General features: G+C 38.2%; 1 protein-coding gene across 2 annotated transcripts; it reads left to right on the forward strand.

Moving 5' to 3' along the window:
* Nucleotides 1–258: 258 nt before the first annotated feature.
* GABRD (gamma-aminobutyric acid type A receptor subunit delta) lies at nucleotides 259–21,449 on the forward strand. 2 transcript variants are annotated; one of them, XM_062593542.1, is made up of 9 exons: nucleotides 259–1,051; nucleotides 10,224–10,336; nucleotides 10,927–10,994; nucleotides 11,907–12,127; nucleotides 13,102–13,184; nucleotides 15,444–15,581; nucleotides 16,507–16,662; nucleotides 17,247–17,458; nucleotides 18,722–21,449. In XM_062593542.1, the coding sequence occupies exons 1-9, from the start codon at nucleotides 984–986 to the stop codon at nucleotides 19,019–19,021; spliced, it is 1,359 nt and encodes a 452-aa protein (XP_062449526.1). In that variant the 5' UTR covers nucleotides 259–983; the 3' UTR covers nucleotides 19,022–21,449. The 2 variants fall into 2 exon arrangements, with proteins under 2 accessions (XP_062449526.1, XP_062449527.1); XM_062593543.1 differs by having other exon boundaries at nucleotides 16,510–16,662.
* Nucleotides 21,450–23,145: the final 1,696 nt, after the last annotated feature.

Genomic DNA, 23,145 nt, shown 5'->3' on the forward strand with positions numbered 1-23,145 from the left:
TTCACAGCTCCACGCCTGCTGAAGTAACCTGAAGCGTTTCATTTTAGAAAAGCCTCTTAGAATTCGGCCGAGATGAGGTAGAAGTTTATAAAACCTTGGGGTTAGCTCTTTTGTTTTTGTTCTGCCAGACTGGGACAGCTTTTACAAAGCAAAGAGATTGCAATTTCCCCTCTTCCTGAAGCACTGCCCCCCCTCCCCCCTCCGTTTGCATTCCCCCTTCCTTTCGAAAGCTGCTCGAAGACGGGCTGCAGCTGCCGTTGCCCCGGAGTTGTGCAGCCCGGAACTGTGCAGGCAGGAATAAGAGGGGGTGGAGACGGGGGGAGGTGGCAGCGTGCTTCCAACACAACGACACCCAACTCCTGCAGTTCTCTTGTCCCTTTCTCTGCCGAATAAACCGTCCGTTAATTTACTCCAAGCAGCCTCCGGATTGCCTCCACTCTATGGCTAAATCCCCTTTGCCCTTAGCTGGGGCTGCATCTCCATTTTTCTCCCTGTCGTTATTATTTGTACAGGACACGTCTGGTATCTCAGGAACACTTGTAGTTTGCTTCCTCCCGCACTCAGTGGGATCAAATCTGCAGTTTCAGAGGTTATTTTCGGCAGCAAGCTTTGCACTCATGAAGATCAGCTGAAGGAAGAGCGAAGTGCTCCTGAAAGCAGCAGAAGGGCATGCCAAACCGGGACAGCAGAGCTGGCTTCTGCTTCGGTTCTGCTGCCCTTTGCGGGAGCGAGCCGGTGAAGCTCAGCTGAGGTGCCACCCTGCAGAGGAGGAGACCTGACCTATTCTGCATCTCTGGGTGCCTGCATGGCTAGCAGGCACTGGAGAGACTGTGGGGGTTGCTGCTGCTGAGCAACAACACATTGCTTTAAACTAAGCCTCAACTTACCACAGCAAGGATGGCAACACTACTGGAGCTTTGGAGCTGCCAAGAGAATCGGGGAACCTGGGTTTTGTTTGCCACTATCTAATAAGTGGGAGTAAAATGGAATTTCTTACCTGGCTTTTTCCTACCTTGGTTCTACTGTGCACCCAACAGCACAGGTGTATCAGGTAAGAATATATCTTATAATTCTTTCTTTGAGCAGCCTTAGGACAGCTTTTCTTTATGTGTGGGGGGCATGCAAAAATGCCAGGTTTGTAGCTGTTACTCTTTTCCCTGCTCCTAGCTCCCACTCCCACTTTTGCCTGCAGATGGTCTCCATTTAGGGGTGATAACTTCCTGAGTATTCATTAGGAAAACGGAGTCTTGACTGAAGAGTTTCCTCCAAGGTGCCCTATCCTTTTAATTATTATTATTATTATTTGAGAGAGAGAATGCACTTCTTCCAATTGAGCTGCAGTTTCTTGGGTTAATCCAGGGGTATGTTTTTAACAGGATGCCTATGGAAGCCTTTTTCTGAGGAGCACTTTAACCTGGGGGTAATCACCTTTTTTAATGGCACTGCACATCCTAGGGCAGCCTCACCCCCCTTTGACAGCTTTGTTGAGGGCCTAGTTGGACAAGAAACCTTTTTATAAAACCCAATACAACCACTGGTGTACTTACTAACTAAACATCTTTGCTACTGCCTTCATAGACATTATTCAAAAAAATTCTAAATGTACACATTCCTCTGCTAATGGGTTCATTAAGTCTCTTGCACCTGAGATAAGAGGAAGAGACTGGAAAAGATCTTACAAAGAAAGTTTGAAGAAAGCCAACCATTTACAAAACAATAAATTGTAAAGATAAATGTTTGCAATTGTCAGTCACTTTTATTCAGAAGGTGTTAGCTAGGCAACCAGCTATGTTCTCTATATATTCTCTACAGATCTGGAGGCTGCATGCGGAGAAAGCTTGCCATGATTATGCAATGAAAACAGAAGGGGGAGGAAAAAGGAACTTGGTGCATGTAAAAACATGCCTACATCATCCAGAGTAGAGATGGCTTTGGTATTAAAGAAGTCTTCCTACTTTTATTTTACAGACATTGTTAATAGTTTCAGAGGGGTATTAAAAGCAAAGTGATGATTGTAGTACTGCGGTTCTAATTTTTGAAATTAGTGAGATCTGGTTATTTCACTGGAAAGGAAAGTGATCTTGGATTAGAGGAAGTGTCAAGTCAAGTGCTCTTATTCAGGACTTGACTTAATGATTTGTCTGTGACCTTGAACCTGTTATCCAGGGCCAGATCCTGACACCTTCAAGCCTTGATGTGATCCAGTATTTAACTGAAGGCAGAGAAGAAGATACTGTTTATGATCTAAAGACATCAAGACCTGGCCCATAATTTCAATTAAACTGTTTATCTCTCAGCACTTTGGCTAGCATTAAGTGTTTTGGTTGAAAAGTACCATTTCAGTACAAAATAAAATAAATTTTAAGGAACAATTAGTCTTCTCAGCCTATGACTTCAAGCTCTGTTTCTAAGCATAGCAATTGCCAGGCTATGTGCAACCCGTAATTTGTTAGATAAATCATTTTATTGTTGGATTAACTGTCCAGTTACTTGGCCTCCTCCAGTTACACAATAGTGATGAGTTGTTGTTAGAAATACATACAGTCACAGCAGAGGGTTAGGAAAAGCAGCTTCTAGTGTGTGAAATTTAAACTGCTCAGATCTTAGTGTTTTTCCAAAATATGCCAAAGTGTAAGACATTCAATATTCAAAGAAAGCTGCTGTGTTTAGTACAGTAGTTTTCTAAAGATTCAGGATTCAGCATGGCTATGGCAGATAATTTGAACGTTGCTTAATCCTGTAAAAGGTGAGTAACTTTGCTTCTTTGCTTACATGTGTACTTTTGATGAGTTAATTAAACAGAAATAAAAAATATTTTACTCTTGCCTGCGAAAAATTACTCATGCCTACATGACCCTTGACTATGAAATAATTCCCTTTGTAAGAACTAAGGAAGCACATTAATTGCCTTATTCCTCTTTCTTGGAGTCCTGAAATATGACATTTTTGGTAAGAGATGCTTTTTATTAATCCTATAGTTCTGTAATAATAGGCAAAATTGCCAATAGCTATGCTTATTGGAGCTGATTACTCCAATTTTGTTTTCTAAATGTAATGTGATTCATGGTTATGACGACAGAGGGATCCAAAAACGCTCAATTTGCTGGATGCCAGTTATATGAATTGTGTACAGATAGGTATAAGCAAAAGTATATTCAAAAAAGGAAGAATATTTCAAAGAATGCCAAAATCCCTAGTATGACATCAGGTTTTCCAAAGATGAACTGTAAGGTCACTTATTAAAATAATGTTAAGGTTTGGCAGAGAACAGTAGTGGGGAAAATATATAGCTTGCGTCCTCATAGCATTTTCAACTATCATTTCAGGGTGCTTAAGAGAGCTATATTTAAAGCATTTTGTCTGTCAGGTATGTTATTTGACTGCAATAAATGAGCTAAGTTCAATCTAACTGAGCACATTTGCCTGTATTTATGCCAGTGCTGTTTTCAGGTAAACATTCTTATGAAATTAGTATTTTTGGTCTGCTTGAGAGACTGATAGTGGCAGGAAATTTGGCATTTACGTGATTGACAGCTATTTGGGGCTGAGACTGTAGCTTCCACTATTTTTTCAGAGTTTTATATACTGTAGATCCTGCAACAATAAATATGTCACAGTCTATGAGCTCTGCTGAAATAAAGTTAGTGAAATCTTTCTTCTTTCTGCACTAGGGGAGAGTGTTATCAATAGTACTCTTGGGGTATAGGCCCATACTCTGTAATTCTTAACCAACCAAGATTTTCATTCTTTAATTAAAAACAGGTATTTTGTATTCTACTATGTTAAAATGACTTTTGTATATTTGCATATAATTAACTGTCCTTCTGTAGCGTATCTCCCTCAGCCTTTCACTTGAGTCATGACAACAGAGAAGCTTTAATGTGGGAATATATGCAAAGAGTAATTTATTTTCCTTCTCTGTAAGCTACAGAAATAAGGGCTTTGATGTTCATAACATTGCCATCAATTAAGCCTAATGCTTTTTAAATTACATTTCAAAATATAGAACATATTTACAGTGAGTTTCACTTAGAGTCAGGAATGGCAGATGGAAAAGATGCACATGCTTCCCTGGATAATCCTGGAGCCTGACAGAGGCCAGATTGTTCACTGACCTTGCTAGATATTCCTTGTCTTTTTCCCAAGAAAAAGTTATCTCGAATGGCAGTAACATCCGCAGCATTTGCCCCCAAAAGATTATCACAGAATCACAGAATGGTGGAGGTTGGAAGGGATCTCTGGAGATCATCTAGTTCAACCTCCCTGCTCAAGCAGGGTCACCTAGAGCATGTTGCACAGAATCACATCCAGGCAGGTTTTGAATATATCTTGAGAAGGAAACTCCACAACCTCTCTGGGCAACCTGTTCCAGGGCTCTGTCACCCTCATAGTAAAGCAGTTTTTCCCCACATTCAGATAGAACTTACTGTGTTTCAGTTTGTGCCCACTGCCTCTAGTCCTTTTTCATGGGACAACTGAAAAGAGTTTAGCCCCATCCCCTTGACACCTTCCCTTCAGATACTTACACACACTGATAAGATTCCCTCTCAGTCTTCTTTTCTCCAGGCTAAACAGGCCCAGCTCTCTGTCTTTCCTCATATGAGAGATGCTCTAGCCCGTCCATCATCTCAGTAGCGCTCCACTGGACTCTCTCCAGTAGCTCCATCTCTCTCTTGTACTGAGGAGCCCAGAACTGGATGCAGTACTCCAGGTGTGGCCTGGAGTAGGCTCAGTAGGGGGGAAGCATCCCCTCTCTCAGCCTGCTGGCATTGCACTTCCTAAGGCAGCCCAGGATACTGTTGGCTTTCTTGGTCACAGGGGCACATTGCTGGTTCATGGTTAACTTGGTGTCCACCAGGACCCGCAGGTCCTTCTCCACAGAACTGCTTTCCAGCAGGTCAGCCCTGAGCCTGTGCTGGTGAACTCCATCCCAGTCCTCAGTATCAGTAAAACTGGTGTTTCCATCTTCCAAGTTTATAGGTTCATACTGCAGCTATGTCACTGCCCCCAAAAGAATCACTCAGATTAGCAGATTTAAGGAAGAAATGGGAGATGTAGAAAGCGATTTTTCACATCTTTTCTTACAGCTATATATGTTTGTAAGAAAGTTAGCAACATGCCTGCAAATGTGACCTAAAATCAGCACCTCAGTGGCTACTGACTTAAAGATACTGTTGAGTTTTTTGCACTGCTACTAGAGCTTTCTGCAATGCTGGGCAAAAATAATACTGCTAAAGTTACATCTTGCTCAACTGCTCTAGTGTGCTCATTCAAACAGAATATATAGATTGTCCCTCTCTTTGGAGAAGACCTGTTAACATAAGCTAATACTTCACTTGCTTGACAAATCTTTTAAAGTTGTGCTGTCCAGGTTGATTAACACCTTTCCTAAAGATCATTCCAGATCAGTAGAATGCATTGGTTCTTCAATAGCTAGGAGAAAGATGTCAGTTTGGATAGAAAGGAGTTAGGGATATATATATACTTTTTATTCTAGAATTGCTAATACAGCTCTGAAAGAAATGCATTTCTCTGCTATGTCATTTGAGATCCATTGTTGAGCTGCCTTCCCTAGCTAAACAAGTTGATATAGGTCAAGGATAGGTCTCCTAAGCAAAGAACTTCATAGTTTTCCCAGGTTTGACAACATCAGTTTCTTCTCTCCTTTGTCTAGTATGCAAGAGAACTAGCTTTTTTTCCAATTCAAATAACAGTAATCTGTTTTCCACCGCTAACCTCCAGCCATTTTGAACTTTTCACAATGATGATTCCGGATTTGGCCTAATGTAAATATATTCTCCAAAATATCTGCTTGAAATGAGATGTATCTAGAGAGAGAGTGGAGATTAAAAAACATTTTCTTCATCTTCAAGTTTGGAAAAGACTTCCAGAGTGAAATTGGTACTCATGAATATGTTGCCATTCAGTCAGCTAGGCACCGCTCTCTGGCCTGGTGCAAAGTAAAGATAAGCTGTTTCATGAGCTGCTAAGCGCCTTGAATTTTACAAATCTATAGCTTACTTTTATAAAGTCTCTTTCTTACCAAAACAAGCTTTAGAGAAGCTTACGTCAGGAGATGAAGTTGCTGAATCAACTTGTGATAGTTTCCTTTCTCTTCATCTTTATTGGTTGTATTATAAAAAGTTAATCCCTTCCACAGTGTGTTTTCTTTGCTGGTCTTCCTTTTATCAGGTAAAATACATGAATAATATTTTAGGCCACATATAATCCCCACTGCTTATCAAGGATGAATGAAATTCTACAGTCATCCTTCGCACAACTCTGATGCACTGAATTTGATGTACGTAAGTCTAAAGGGATGGCTTAATGGAGTTACCATAAATGGGCCTGTAAATTGCCATGAAATTAAAGGCCTGCTTTCTAGAGTCATCCTCCTTGACTGAGGTTAGCAATACTATCAGTTAATAGTCGCACTTGTATTTTCAACAGATAAAAGAACTAGGAGATATGTAGGATAATATTCCTGACTTCCTTGTTTCTCTTCTTCTTCAATACTCTTCAGGGAGATAAAAGAGGGGAATGCAGGATTTCCACTCTCCTGGAGGACCTAGATGATTTTAGCTCTGGAGAGGTCACTTCACATGTACAAAAGAAGAACTTGGGCCCATTTACACCATACTGAATCATACACTGAACCATACTGTTAGCCCCTGCTGCATTATTCCTTGTGGCTGTATTTTTCCCTTTACTCCATCGTCTTCTGTGCCAGACTGACAAAATATAATTTGAATGATACGGTTGTTTAAAGTGATTACTTACCACTTGGTAATTTACGGGTGAAATATAGGTTCTTCATGAGAAGCTTAACATCAGCAAAATAGTAATTTTAGTGATCACTGTAAATCAAACTGTGGGTTATTCTGATTCACATATTCTCTCTGAGTGTCTGGAAGCCATGCTGTGAGCAGCATGCTAGTATATGAGAATGACAGTAACTGAGTAAGAGTAATTTTGTTGTCAAAAAAATTTAAAAGTGGACCAGTAGTACAAACATCAAAAAAGAAAATCTAGCCATAGAATTATTTCAGCTGTAGTTCCCCACAGGCATTAAGTGGATATAGCTCCACTAACTTCAACAAATTTGCTACACTGATGATCTGACCCTAAGGCTTTATTAATAATAGAAACAAGATTTTGTTAAATTGTGTCATGGATATTTAAGTAAAACTCCCTCTAGATTGTAATCTGCTTAAAATGCACAGCAAGCTGTGGCCTACAATTTTTAACTCAACACTTTCATTTCAACTTCCTTTTAGCTCTATGTTTCTCCTTAATGCCATTACAATAGAATACTGACACAGGATAATGATATGTTATTGTCACATTCTGTAAAGGCTTTTATGAAAAATAAATGTCAAGGGAAAAGATGTGACTTTATTTTTGGGGAAAAAAAAAAAAAAAAAAAAAAAAAAGATGAGCCTCCCAAGAGTTCTTATAGTGACATTACTTCTTGCACAGTAAGTGACTGATCATAAGTCAGTTATCTGGAGATGAGTTCCTGACGTATACATGTAGTAATGCCTAATGTGAAAGGGGAGAAGCAAAATTTGTTTCTATTATTTTTCTCAGGTTGAATACTCATAAATATACATGGTATTCTGATTTTACAAAAACTTGTATGTAGCACTTTCAAGTATTGTATATGCAGTAAGCACAGGCTAGATCCTCCAATTCTCACAGATCAACCTGGCAAGATGAGCCATACTGTAACAATGTAGCCACCTTTGACTTGAATATTATTTTGTTTAAAAACACTGTACAGAACTTGGCTGCAATTCTAGCAGTAAGAGGTGAAAAGTACTATCTTCAAAAGAAAATGTAAAGAATTTTTAAGCAGATAAGAGTATAATCATTCAAGTATACTCCAGTTATTTACTGTATTAAAGAATGATACTGTAAATTATCATTCTTTGCTTGTAAGAGGGGTTCAGATATTTTACTGATCAGGAAAACCATTATATATCTATAGCTGAGACTTACAAATAAAAAATACTTTCAAGATAGTCCCTTATTCTTTGATCTGTCCAGGTCTTAATTTCAAAAATTCTTTGTTTTCTGCATTAACTGATAGCCTTACTATTTCCAAGAATAGAGTAATAAATGTAAAAAAAAAAAAAAAAAAAAAAAAAAAAGGAAAAAAAAAGAAAATTTCTGAACTGCAGTGTTTCATGGTACTGCTAGATCTTAGTACCTGGATCTTGCTAAGTGTTAAAAAAACTATGATTTTATTTAAGTAAATAGAGCAAGTTGGATGATTGAAAGACTGGAACATATGAAACAGCAGTCTGACAGAAAGAACTGTTTATATAGTTGATAAGAGCTAATAAAGAAAGAAGAAGCCCCGTCAACATGATGTTATACATCATCAAAACTCTTACTTGAATCAATTTTGTTATTCCAATTTATATAGCTGAGAATATAGCTCTGGGTCTTCCTTACTCGGAAGAGGTACAGGAACATGAGAAATATGTGAGATAAGTCATTTGGAGAAATAAGTTAATTAAGTCCCAAATCAGAATATTTTATGGTATATTAGTCTGCAGTCTTTCATCAATATTTAACAAGTTTCTCTTTGTTACTAGTGATATATAGATATATAGAGATATATATAGATACAGATATAGATATATAAAATGCTGTATTTATTGCAGGGCTCAGTGGAAGCTGCTAAAGCAGTTCCGATATCAGAACTCAGACAGTTCTGATACGGTCCTTGTATTCAGATATATGTCTCTGTCAGACTGGCAAGCATTCCCTTTACAAACAGGTGTGGTAGAAATTGTCATAGTCCTTCAGTTTTCTGTTTCTGTCACCTCAGTCATAGTGCTGGAAAGAGAGATTATGTGAGTAGGCAGGGATTATGTGAGCAGGCATATATCTGCTTTGAATGAAGTCTGCCAGGTCAGTTTAAGCAGTTAATGAAGGCAGTTTGAGCTGGCCTTTGTTTATAAGAGATTAGGGAATATCTACATAATTCCTAGCACCAGCAGGGCTGAGGGGATGGTATCTGCAAGGTGGTGGAAAATGACAACAAGAAGCAGTGCAAATGTCTTCAAGGAGCATCTTTAGATCAGGAAGAAGTACCTGCATACCCAAGAGATGGAATTTATTTCTGGCAACTCTGACAGTAAATGTGTTACCTCCCCAACAAAACCCACTGCCTGCTTGGTGGATCACTCAGGTCCCAAGAGTGACTGAAAATTGATGTGTGCATTATGGCATCCCTCCTTTCCATAGCAAGTCATGCTCAGCCTGCATTCCTACAAGCTCCAATGTTGAGGACAGATGTCTGGATACCTGCAATGCCTTGTGCTGGCAAGTGGAGGACAGCAAAAGCAGATGAGCTGGGGACCTTCCAACATGATGGGCCCCATGTGCTTGAGGATTTAGGGCACTTGTGAGAAGGCAGAGAGGACTCTTCCTCCAACATTTCTAGGATCATGAAGCCCACCTTGTGTTCTAGAGAATGGTCAGATCCTTCAGGCTAGCCACTGTGGGCTGCTCCTTGCACTGCAGAACCATAGGCTGCTCCTTGAGGTTAGTAGGTTGCTGAACTGCCAGGACCAAAGACAGCCACCTCTTTGGTGCATCACCACTCAAAACTACAGTGGCTTTTCAGGACCATGGACACCCCCCATTCCCTTCCCCCAGCACCAGAGGTTCAGTGCCATGATCAGCTCACACCGAGGCTCACAGCCATAGACAATGTCCTTAAGTTTCAGGGCCAAGGGACTCTCTTCAGCAGTGCCCAGTGGCAGCACAAGAGGCAACAAGCACAAACTGAAACACTGAAACACAAGAATTTCTGTCTGAATCTAAGGAAATACTTCTTTACTGTGAGGGTGACAGAGTACTGGAACAGGTTGCCCAGAGAGGTTGTGGAGTCTCCATCCTTAGAGATATTCAAAAGCCATCTGGACAGAGCCCTAGGCAACCTGCTCTAGGTGACTCTGCTTGAGCAGGATGGTTGGATTAGATGACTTCCAGAGGTTCCTTCCAATCTCAACTGTTCCGTAATTCTGTGATCTGAAATGGTCTTCCTATCTATATACAGTATTTTTCCACTAAACTAGCAGTCCTGCTGAATTGATTATACTGTAGGTGGTCTCTGATGCAAAAGAGGCTAATGTCTTCCATTTTGGGTTATTTTTCTTTTTCTAAAGATAGCCAAGTTTTAAAAAAGATTTATTCTCTTTACCTAGAGCTATGAATGACATTGGAGATTACATAGGTTCCAACATTGAAATATCCTGGTTGCCGAACCTGGATGATTTGATGAAAGGGTATGCACGTAATTTCAGGCCTGGGATTGGAGGTGAGACTTTGAGAATTATGTCTCTGTTTTTTCTGACAATTCTACTACTCTGATGTTTATGCGAATTTCATCTTCTACTTGATTAAAGGGTTGTGGTTATCTTGTCCTTGGATACTGGAAATAATAAAGATCAACAATTTGCTTGTTGGGCCACTCAAAAAAAAGTTTTTTATAATACAACACAATTAGAAACACACTCTTCCAGCTGATACACTTCTTAAACAATCAATATCTAAACTGAAGTTATTTTGAATCACATTAAGTGGTGAACAATTCTGCATTTGCTTGAAGTCATGGTATCTTAAACTAGACAACATGATTTCCAGCATGAATTCCACAATTTTCAATAGCTGTGATTGTACCTCATTTCCTTCATATCTGAAGAGAGGTGTTCTGCTGAGACTTGAGGATATACTATGTAAAAGATTGAAATTTCTTGCTCTAAGGAAGATTTTATTTGGGAAGTGCAATATGCCACGGAGAACACTTTAATTAGAGTTTACCCTATATGAAAGAACTAGCAGTCTTAGATTATCTATATTATTACCACACTCTGATGTATGTCACTCCATGTTAACATTTTTTCTCAGGTCCTCCTGTTAACGTTGCTCTTGCAATTGAAGTAGCCAGCATTGACCACATCTCAGAAGTTAACATGGTATGTTGTCAGTTAAATACTAATGTATGAACATCTGTATTGCAGCGACAGGAAGTGTAGAAGTCTAACTAAATAGAGATAGTTTTAAGTAGGATATTCTGTTACAAAATTAAAGAAGGAAGAGATTTTGCAAAACATCTGGAGTAGAGAAAGAAAATATTGCAAAGAACAAATGTATTTTAAGACATAGGCAGATTTCCTTTGGGCAGAAATTGGCAATTGTAAGACTTTAGCCATATAAAGCCCTTGAGCTGTCTTACTAGAGTTAGCAAGGTTAGAACTGCCCTTGTTAAGGGAAAATCTAATTTTAAGTAGTAACCTCCAGCTTCTACTTAAATTCCTTTTCATCACATATATTCCTAAAAAGATGCTGAGGGAACCATTAATTGTGAGATGCTTCTCCTTATCTTATACTGGTCTCTGAATAAAGCAACAGGGTACAACATATTACAGACAACCAAGCAGAGGCAGCAATTAATTGCATTTCTGAAGCACAACAGATTTAATTTAAAATAAAAAAATTGAATTCCCTTCCTTCTCTTTTATTAAGATACTTAACTTCACCTGTATTTTTTTTCTTTAAAAAACTTTCAAAACCGCAATCCTACTTATGAATATAAATAAGCAGATTTTCTTTATCTTAGACAGATATGCAGGTCTTGCAACATGGTATATGTAACTGTCATTGAATCACAACATTCTTTGATACCTTGTGTTTATACATGGCAAAAGCACATAAAAGAAATTAAAATCCTGGGGCAGCTCTTGGTTGTATGAGTACAAGAATATTTTTGTGGATAGGAAGCAGCTATTACATTTCCAGACTAATACAATGATTTTTCACTAAGTCCCAAGACATCGTCATTGTGCTTGTTTAGCATCATCTGTTAATTGTGATTTTTCTTGTCATAGGAATATACCATGACAGTGTTTTTGCACCAGAGCTGGCGAGATGACCGTCTGTCTTACAACCACACCAACGAAACATTGGGTTTAGACAGCCGGTTTGTGGACAAGCTCTGGTTGCCAGATACTTTCATAGTAAATGCCAAGTCTGCCTGGTTCCATGATGTAACTGTGGAAAACAAACTTATCAGGCTCCAGCCAGATGGAGTCATTTTATACAGCATCAGGTGAGCAAGAGAAAGTGAATCCAAGTGCACTCTCTCATGTGTGTTAACTTTTTGAAAAGATTGTAAAAGTAAGCACTCAGTTTTCCTAGGATTTTTTCCTAGAATAATCATTAATTCAAAACAAAAGAATGTTCTCATCACTGCTGTCACAGATCACTCTGCTTTGCAAGGATTGCGCTGTCAGAAAGGTATCTTCAGCAACACCAATATGTTTTCCATTGAACAATCACTAATCACTTTTTTAAAATGTCCTTAATGGAAGATAAGCTTATCATAACTATTCAGTCACTAGGCAAGAAGGTGCTGAATACAGAAAAAAAGAATCTGTTTTCTCTCACTGTTTTGCAAGGGAACTATGAGCCTAATTTTGCCTCAACTTCCCTGTCCTTTGAAGGGAGAAAGGAGCATTTCCCCACTGTGGAAGAGTGTTCTTGTTAGAACTCAGTAACTACATTTAAAAGTTAATTGTTTAATATTCTGAAAATTAATTAATGAGTGTGCACCTTTGAAACAGTAAGTCCAAATTCATCCTTAAAGTATTGGTAATGATCTTGGGGACACAGGATGGGAGGAGATTTGACTAAAAAAAAAAGTCCTTTTTATCATCAGAAGTAGCAGAAGCATCCTCTGACATTAGACAAGTCATTTGACCTTTTTTTCAACTTCCCCCAACTTTGGGTTTCCCAGATACTTAGTAAAAACAATAGCCTTAAGGGTTTTGAAAATATTTTTTGTTGTATTAGTGTTGTTAAGGTTTCAAGGTTTCCATTCCTTCAAGTCCTTGAGTTCTGAAGGAAAAAGAAAGAATCACAGAATAGTTAAGGTTGGAAGGGACCTTTGAAGATCATCTGGTTCAATCACTTGCTCAAGCAAAGTCACCCAAAAAATATCTGCCCAGGACCATATCCAGGTCAATTTACAAAGATCTTCCCTATCTGAATTCAACTAACTGGTGTTCATTTTGCTTGGAACAGGATTACCTCAACAGTGGCCTGTGACATGGACCTTTCCAAGTATCCAATGGATGAACAAGAGTGCATGTTGGATTTGGAAAGCTGTAAGGGCTGAGTATAGTGTTCCCTATAACCTATATTCTGCTTAAGGCCTTCATATATGGTACTTAGATTGCTGGAGTTTGCTGGGGTGATTCTGCTTTAGTCAATGAAATGTAAGGACTGCTTACAATTCAGAAATAAAAGGTACAAACCTCAGCCCTTGATTCTTTGTGTTGAGTATTAGACTATGCACTTTTCAAAAACAGTTTAGCTCTGACCCAATTCAAAACTATAGGATTCAATTAAATGAGGATGAAAAGCCTTCAGTCCTACTGATGATAGATGACTGGGAACTTTGTGCTTGATGTAAAACCTGGTAAAATTGTGACAGTCTTTTCACTAGTACTAAGGAGGCTTAGATAAAATCCACCGAGATTAAGCAGAGGAGCCCACAGACGAAATATGGTATGCTTTTTTTCCTATTTTTTCTTTATGAGAAAATAGGAGAAGGAAAGAATTCCCTGCTCTTAACGAATGTGATAGTGACTAACCTTGGCATAGCCCCTTAGCTTGCCTAGGCATTTCTGTATCTGTTTTACAGGGATCTGTTAGAAGACTGTGCATAAACTGGCTTAAGTTCATTTATGCTCACAAGGAAAAGTGAAGAGTCCAACCTCTATTTTATCTCTGCTCAGCATGTAATTCCCATAAGCATTAATACTTCTGAATGAAATTCACCACTGACACAAGCAAGGGCCACACGATCAATAACAATGAATTTGGCCTTTTGTGGTTTTGGTATCAGGAGCAGACTAGAAATTCTGAGGATTCCACAGATTTGAGAATAGCAGTTTCTGAACAGATGCACTGACACATTGATGCAAGCTTCTCTTTTTCTTTTTTAGCACTGACTCTGTTTTCTAGGCAATTAACCACAATACTATTTTATCCTGTCAAAAATAGCAATCTACAGTTTTACTTATGTAATCAGCAAATGCAGAGGCAGCAGACAATGATCCAGCAATCAGTTCTCTCTCCCAGCAAGTTCTGCAGGAAGTTTTGGTGGCAGTTGATTTATTAATTGAATTTGAGAATTTTGATTTCAGTACAATAAACATATTAGAAATAAATTCTCTTTGAAAAAATGATTGAAAGTAACAAGTTGAAAGTAACAGAAAAACTAATAAAGATTGATTTCCCATGGCTTTGCACATCATATACATCCCCTCATACATCTCCCACCCCTCTCTCATGTCCCCTGTGCACCGCATCTCTTCCTAGTAGCTACCTTGTAGGTGTCTCCCATGCCAAACTGCGGTGGCTAATAGGCTGATAGGCTTGCTGATTGGCAAGTTAGCTGCTGCATTTCAGACTGGATGTGGATCTGAGTTCACTAATTGGATGCAATAATTTGTGTTTTCCACCCATCATTTTTCACAAAACTTATAGGAATCTAGCATCTTTGAAACCTTTCTGTCAGAATGGTTTGAAAATGTTAAGGACGTTCAAAGACTATTAGGAGGAGACTGACAAAAAGATGAAGCAAAGGCAACTTAACTGTGTAGATGCTGCTTTCTTACTAAATTGTCTAAAGCCTAGGGGAGATGGTGACAAATGTTTCCAAGAGTGGCAACTCCTATGAACAATTCAGGTATATATTTTACTTTCCTGTAGCATGTATTTTTAACTGTTGTGGGGCCTGCAAGGAGAGATGCATAGTAGCCAGTAAACCGGATGCACGCTTGTTGAAGACAGTGGTGGAATCTCTGACAAGGGAACTCTATTTCCCCTGTACTACCTAACAGGCACAAAGACTGCCTATCTCATAAAATCAATCGGTAAAAGTGGAAATAGATTTGCATTACATAATTACACTTTAGTAGGATAGTGACATTAAATTTGTTAGTTCTTTCTCCAGTAAATTCCATTTTTGTGACTCAGATCCAGGTGCCTTGGAGAGGTAAGTAGCCTAGCTCGAGTGCTACAGTAACATTTAATCTACTTTGAATATGTAAATGAACTTTTTGAGAAATAACCTGAATATTTCTCATGGCACAGAAGTATGTTGTGCCATGCCACTTATTGTCAGTCCATGAGAATCAACTTGAATTTTTCTCCCTGTTGGAAAGCTATCCCTGATGCTATCCTGGCAACACTGATGTTACCAGGACAGTGAATTATCCAGATTGAATCTCAGCATGTTTGGAATGAGATTGATGAAAATCAGTTTGGCAGAGGAATTTGAAGAGTTCCTCTCTGAGCCCTCTTCATATTTAATTTCTTCCCCAAACTTCGCATTTATTCAGTTTTCTTTTTGGCAGATGGCTACTCTTCAGAGGATATCGTCTACCACTGGTCAGAAAACCAGGAAGAGATCCATGGGCTGGATAAGCTGCAGCTTGCTCAGTTCACAATTACCAATTACCAGTTCACAACAGAAATGATGAACTTCAAATCTGGTAACAGTATCTGTCTTTAATTCAGAGACAGTATCTGACTTGTTCCTACATAGGAAAATCTCCCTTATCTGTAATAGAAAGTGCTTTCTCTTAAGGAATTAGTTTAAAGAATCTGTTGTGTTTCTGGTACAATTTCCTTTAGCTGATACTTGAAAAAATGTCAACCTTTGCTGAGCCTTTGAATAGTCACTGTAGCATATCATGACAAATCTGTAGTCCTTTAGATCTGCATGTTTGAAATAATACTGCATAGGGTACCAAGACAGAACTTTATAAAATCGCTTGAGGTGCAGCTCACATCTTCTTGACCTAATTTGCAATTAGGGATAAAGAAAAATTTCCATTAGCCCTGATTTTATGAGGCTTATGATGTAAAGTCAGATCACTAATTCTATCCAGTAGAAGTCAGTTGTGTGAATGCATATCACTGGGTTTATTGCAATGTTTGTAAAAGATTGGAATAATTTCTTTCCTGCTGATTTTTCATCCTCATTCATGTATTCAGATCCTCATTTATGCTGCACATCTCCTCCAAGCTCTTTTTTGAGTTTGAAATTAACTTGGCCTTTTAAAAAATCTAAATTTAGTATCTAGAGGACTTTCTACAGCAGATGATAAGACAGTGCACATTTTGAAGCAATACTGTTATTCAAGAAGACTCATGATTTTATTTTCAGATCTGGCATTGATATGACCTGAAACAAGTAATATGACCTATTCTTAGCTAACACTGCTGAAGAAAACTAGAGTACCTCATGCAGGGCTTATGAAGACTAATTAAACAACATTCAAAAAAGCTTTTTGTAATCCTTGTCCAAAAGATCATTAAGAATGCAGATCTGCATCACTATAGGAAAAGTTTTTTTAAGTATCAATTTGACTATAACTCACACAGATTTTTTCTTTGTCTGCTTCTTTTAACCAGCAGGTCAGTTTCCCAGGCTAAGCCTCCACTTCCACCTTCGGCGGAATCGAGGCGTTTACATCATTCAGTCTTATGTTCCTTCTATTTTACTGGTGGCTATGTCATGGGTATCCTTCTGGATCAGTCAGTCAGCTGTGCCTGCCAGAGTGTCATTAGGTAAAATAGATAGTTTGGGGAAATAACAAGGAAGAGTATGCTGAAGTTGTAATGATGCTCTCTAATATATGTCATTTTCCTTGAAGGCATGTTTATGAATACTGTGCCTACACCTGCAGAAGAGAAGATCCTTTAAAAGATTTCCTTCATGTTTTAATTTCTATCATGCTATCAAAGCAGCTGTCTGAGTAAAGAACAAAAAATAAACATCTAATGATGGTTAAAGCCATAGTGAACGAAGGCAGATGTATGAAGGAATTGGTTTGAAGCCACTGAGATCATGACAAAAAAACTTTCTAGAGCTTGTGAATCTGTTTGCCTGAATAAAAGTTTCAAGTCCAGATGAAAAGATTTTGAGGGTTTGGACCTAGAACAAAATGAAGCATAAGATATTCAAAGCTGCCTTATTTATATGAGTGCACAGTTTTTACAAGCTTTTCAAATCCCCTAGACATTTTAAAAATTAGAAGCCATACTATTAAAGGGCTTCTACTGTGAAAGGTATTCCTCAATTTCTGATTACTAAATAGTTTTGTGAAAGCATGTTATGAAACCTAAAGAAAGTTTCTCTTACTACACTGCAGGTATAACTACAGTTCTTACTATGACTACACTGATGGTCAGTGCCCGATCTTCTCTTCCACGAGCATCTGCCATCAAAGCACTTGATGTTTACTTCTGGATTTGCTACGTGTTTGTCTTTGCTGCACTGGTGGAATATGCATTTGCACATTTCAATGCTGACTACATGAAAAAGCAAAAGAACAAAATAAAGGCAAAAAGGCGGAGTGGAGAGGTCAGTAAGCCCAGTGCCGAGAATAGCTTTGCAAAAGCAATCACCCTGCATTACAACCTTTTCTGCTGTGGAAGCAAATACTTCTTGTTTTACCCCCTTTGAAAAAGAAAAACAAACAAACCACACCCCTGGTTAATACTGTTGTCACATTAATATGACAAGCAGTCATTTTTTCCTGCAACATGGTCAGCGTTATACTAAAGGAAACATTCTAACATAATTTGTTGCTGTATTTAAGGTAGAAAATGTAGGAGAGAGAGAATGAAAAGAAGAGGTGCAAACTATGTTCTGAGCTAGATCTGTGTACCTTGCACTTTGAGAATACATTTAGAACCCTTGATATTTGCTCAATTCTCAATGTAAACTAAGGCACCTTGAATTGCTCCTGCAAGGTCAGGAGCCATTATGACAATATTAGACAATGGGAAGAAAGGCCTATTCTAAAAGTATTTAGTGGCTGCTTATAAGAAGTTTCTTCTAGTTCTGCTGCAGCATCATAAAAGGCTTCCAGCACAAGTGGAAATTAGGCCTGTAGTCTTCAATGTTATCCTATGGACATTACATTGTTTACATTAAGTTGCACAAAATAAATTTAGATATAATTAGCTTGGGTATAACTTATGTTCTAAAATAGGTATGAAGCCCAGTGAAACTGAACAAAGGAGTCCTTACATGAAGTTTCTTCCTGGAACTCCAGATGGTTTTGCTGCTTTCTTCATGCACCTACATGCATGCTACCAATGAATCAGAGTGAATTGATTAAGGAACATTTATTCTCACAACTGACAATGTGCAGTGCAGGCCTATATATTTTAGAACTCTCTAGGATCTTAAGTATTATTTATTATTACTGTTACTCAATTTTGTGAGGCTGTAGCAGATATGACTGATCCATGTTCATTTTCTATCCTACCTTCATATTCTCTCAGCTTTAGCAAGCACCTGAGAACTATGTACTCTCTTTGGCCACACAATGGCATAACTATCTCCTTCAAATCAGTCAATTACTTTCAGTCAGGAAGGCCTGAGCATGCTGTCTCAATAGTATCTCAATAACAGAGAGCATGTAGAATATAAGCAGAATTTAGATGTGGCAGCACAGATAATCTTTCACAGTTCATTCTGCCAATGCAACTCAAATACTGTTCAGCCCTTAGAGATCTCATGTATATTTTACTGTGCCAGTAGCATGGCTAGTTCTGATCAAGTACACTTCCTTTGCTGTATAAATTACTATTATTGTTTCTCCTCTTTCCTTTGCAGATAAATGTGAAGAATGCCATTGTTCTGTTTTCCCTTTCCATAGCTGGTGTGAACCAGGAACTGGCTATTTCCAACAGGCAGTACCGAATTCCCAGAAGCCTGCCTGGATCATATGGCACAGTAGAAATAGAAACTGGGGAGACAAAACAGCAGCATGAAATGAAACTGGATAAGAAGAGTGGTCTGAAGTCCCTCTTTAAGCCCATCGATGCTGATACTATTGATATATATGCCAGAGCGGTGTTTCCAGCAGCCTTTGCAGCAGTCAATGTTATATACTGGGTTGCTTACACAATGTAAAAACAGAAGAAAAGATTCTGTGAACACCTGCAAACTGAAAAATACTGAAGAATATCTATATACTACAAAGCAGAAACTGTATGGATGCATCTCTTCTCAAAGTATTTTCCAATGAATTTGAGACACTTCTGAAGCAAAGGAACTCCTGTAATTGGTTACCACTAAAGGCAGCAGAAGAAACAATTTATTACCAATTTGATTTATTAATTATTGTACTCTGCCAAAAAAATCCCAGCTCCTTTTGTTTCTTGTCTTAGCGTGAGACAATTTGTCATGTGTACATATTTGCAGCAAAAGTGCAAATCCTAAATTGCCATGTTTTTCTCCATTTAAGGACTGGTCAGTAATGAGGGCTTATCTCTTCACACTCACAGAAGTTTCCTTTTTTTCCTATATCAGGCCTTCTTCCTTTTTTTCCTATATCAGGCCTTCTGTGGGATGGACCAGGTTTAATAGTAGTGATAAAGTTGGAATTTTTAATCATAAAATCTCCTTATCCAAGTAAAAGGGAATAAGAGGTAGGTGGAGGATTTTTTTCTTAAATTATTGTCTTCGATAAAGTATTTTACACATTTTAGTGCTCTTAGTCACAGCATGAAATAAAATATACATAGACTACAAATGCAGATACACAAATAGAATTCTACTGAGTTGCTAACAATGACTGTATTACATTTCAGATCCAAGCTAAGGAAAGCTTAAACACCTAAATACAGCAATGCCTATTAGGTTAATAAGCCCAAAATAGACAGGTGATTCAGAAACACAAAGAAAACGAAGAACAGAAATTTTAATTTTCATATCTGTCTACCTCTTGATAAGCAAGAAAGCGGTTAAGTCCAAAACATTCTGCTCAGCACTTTGAACAGTATCACAAGAGCAGCACACTTGAGGAAGGTCATAATGCCTTTCTCCTCTCTGTTGCATTCATGTAAATTAGAAATAATCCTTGTTTTAAAGTCAGTGGAGAACTCCTGTTTTGAGAGTAGAGTCTAACCTTGTTTAGGGGCAGGTTTAGCTCAGCTGGTTAGAACGTGGTGCTACTAATGCCAAGGTCACAGGTTCAGTCCCCATACAGGCTATGCTGAGGGTTGGACTAAATGATCTCCAGAGGTCCCTTCCAACCTTACCATTCAATGATTCTATGAAACGTATCCAGTGATTTCTCTAGCTAATAGCTTACCACACTGCCTGTTAGGGTTAGCGTCTGTTGCTAAGAGTGAAATTATGGGCTAAATCCAGTGGAGGAGATACTTGCAACAAGCTCCAGTGGAGTATATATCATAAGAAAAGTAAATGTTGATTTGGGATTAAAGTTACTAAGGAACAGAGAACAAAGCACTAACCTAGTCCCTCTAGTGTACAATTGCTGGTTATTCAGAGTAATCAGCAAGAAGAAGGCTGCAGATATTATAAAGGCAGTGTCTAATTGAATTACTTCAGCAGTAATACTTTGTAATTGTAAATCTGATATAACTCCTTACCTGAAGCCAACTAAATAATCACAGTGAATTATCAGACAAAATTAGTTGCTTCTCCTTCTCAGAGGCAGTCACACGCTGCATGCCCTGAATAAATCTGAAGAAGTCAGCAATGAAATTTCTATAGTTTGACTGTAGGTCTTCGAGATGCAAAGCTCAGTTGTGACTGATCAAAGTAAAAGGTGGAAGCAATCTTTCCTTCAAAAACCTAAAGCAGTGAATCAGCCAGGAGACATTATGCTAGGCCATCACAATGTTACAGACAGAGGCATAAATAAAAGAAAGAAAGAAAAAATCATCTCAAAATATTTCAGGCAGTCAGCATGCACACTGTGAGCATACATATGGCAATAGTGTCCATTCCAGGAATTAGGTGACTCAGAGAGGAGAACAGGTGTTTCAGCTATTGTTACTGCACAAGTACTTGCAGGAGTACCATAAGAGAAAATATCTCCATCTTAGTGTTCTCTGTGTCTCCAGAGGCAGAAATAGAAAAGATAGATGCCAGATAACCCCACTTATGGAAGAACCTTCAGCATTGATTAGTGATTAATTATGCATAAATTTGAAGGTTCTGAATTTTGGGATATGTTTTACATTTCATTTTTTAAAAATGTCAACAATAAGGACTCTGAGTGCAGATAATGCTGTATTTACAACTAAACACAACACTCATTTTACAGAGCACTGAATAAATAGAGATAAACTAAGTCTGATGTCAACTGAAGGCTATCCGAGCTTTGGATGTGCTATACTAGTGTAGAGGAGAGAAAGAAAAACTACATGACAGAATAGAAGGAATTTTTTCTGTGCTATACCTGAAAGCATTTGTATTTCTTTCAGCGCTTTAGAATATTGCTCTACGGACTGGTACTTCTGTGAGAAAGAGAGCAGGATATGTGTTAATGTAATCACTGTAAATGTTGAGGTGTTAATAAAGTGTAGATTATAGACAAGTTGTTGCTTCTATAAACTGACAAAATAGACATTCTAACTATTGAATCACAAGATAAAAGACATTCTAAGGAAAATCAAAATAACCTCTGAAATTCCTTCCTGTATTAAAATCTTGCCTCTTCAGTGCCCAAGGGCTCATAAAACCCTACTTTGGCCTTGACAACAGAAGAAAAACTACTGTTCAGTATTCATGAGTATTCTGTGTGGGGCACTTACACAGAAGTCTGTATTTATGTTAAAAAAGCAGCTGTTGCTGCCTTAAGAGATTGGAAAGAATCAGAAAGTACAAGATGAAGAAAAAGATGCTAGATTATTTGTTTGAAAAGCAATGCCTGCACTATTAAGAGGGTAACATACATATCTAAATCATTCTGGTCCTTTGCAAAAAAGAAAGCATTTATCCAAGTTTAAGTAAAAGCTCCCACATCAGTCCTTAACAGGTTTGCTAATCCAATAGATAATGGAGCGGAAACTGGAAGAAACCAATTTAACTCAATAAGGCTTCTACTGTTGGTACAACAAAACACTTAATAGGATTGCTCTGATTTTCAATACTGTCATTAACCTAAGCAAGCACTTCACATTAGGAGCAGAACAGTACCCCTCTGCATGTTTGTTTATGCAGCAGAACAGATAAAAGCTCATTGAAAGTTACTGAGATTATTTCCATAAAAACAAACACACACACCTCTCCCTATGCCCTCTTTATTATAGAGGCTTAAAACACTTGCAGCAGTTGAAAGGTTGTCTGATGTTACCATAATACTGAGTGCAATGTATGTTACAGAATATTTATAGCTAATTCTTAAAGAAGACGATACAAATTTGGCAGTAAGTATGTCTTGTTGGATGGATTTGGTAGCTGGATTGCAAAGCACCGTCTCTTTCTGCCTTTATAGCTTGTGTCATAAATGAAATGAACTTGATGATCTAAGTCCATCATTACCTGAGGCATTTGGGATCTGCCCTCCCCTTAAGCCAGTTTTATATTATGGCTGTTCCTTTACAAAGCTCTGTCTGATAAAAACAAATCAAAGAAGAAAGTCAAACTCTGTCTGTCAGAAAACCTGGCAGCAGGAGAACTAATCAGATGTTAGTGGAGTTGACAGTGCAGCAAAAAGGCTGGGTCAAAAAAAATAAAATCCATATAGCTCTTACTTTGCAATATTTCAGATCTGTCTCAATCACTCTGGATTTAGAAACAACCAAAACATGGGACTGAATAATTCTGTTCCACTGAAGATTCCTGTATGCGATCTCCACCCTTTAGGTATAAAGCCTGTCATCGAGTTGCTGCATGTGTATATCTTTTATTGAGATCAGTAACGCTCAATACTAAGAGATGTTGTTCTTTGTGTTCTAAAGTTGTGTTAACACAGACAGTATCACACTTTTATATCTGTAGGTCTAACCTACACAAAAAAGTTGTACTGATTTAATCATAATGGTTTCATAAGCTTGTTTTTGTCAATACCATCATTTCGTGTCACACAGAGGAGATACAGTGTACCCAAGCAAATGATAGAACTTTTTGGTGTGCACAAAGACTATGAAATTTCTGTGAGGGGATTTATGAAAGAGGAGACACTTCAGCAAGTTGATCATATAGAGTTAATTCCAGAGTAGCTTTGAAAGCTTAACAAGCTGTGAAAGGAAACCAACCTCTAAACGTTTAGCCTTTTCTTT

Source organism: Rhea pennata, chromosome 22 (assembly GCF_028389875.1).
Source record: "Rhea pennata isolate bPtePen1 chromosome 22, bPtePen1.pri, whole genome shotgun sequence".
NCBI lineage: Eukaryota > Metazoa > Chordata > Aves > Rheiformes > Rheidae > Rhea > Rhea pennata.

Bases quoted from the DNA above. Each gene is read 5' to 3' on its own strand.
- GABRD (XM_062593542.1), top strand. From the start codon at position 984: ATGGAATTTCTTACCTGGCTTTTTCCTACCTTGGTTCTACTGTGCACC. The intron at 10,995-11,906 runs GTATGTTGTCAG...TTCTTGTCATAG, and splicing joins ACATCTCAGAAGTTAACATG to GAATATACCATGACAGTGTT. The intron at 17,459-18,721 runs GTCAGTAAGCCC...TTTCCTTTGCAG, and splicing joins CAAAAAGGCGGAGTGGAGAG to ATAAATGTGAAGAATGCCAT.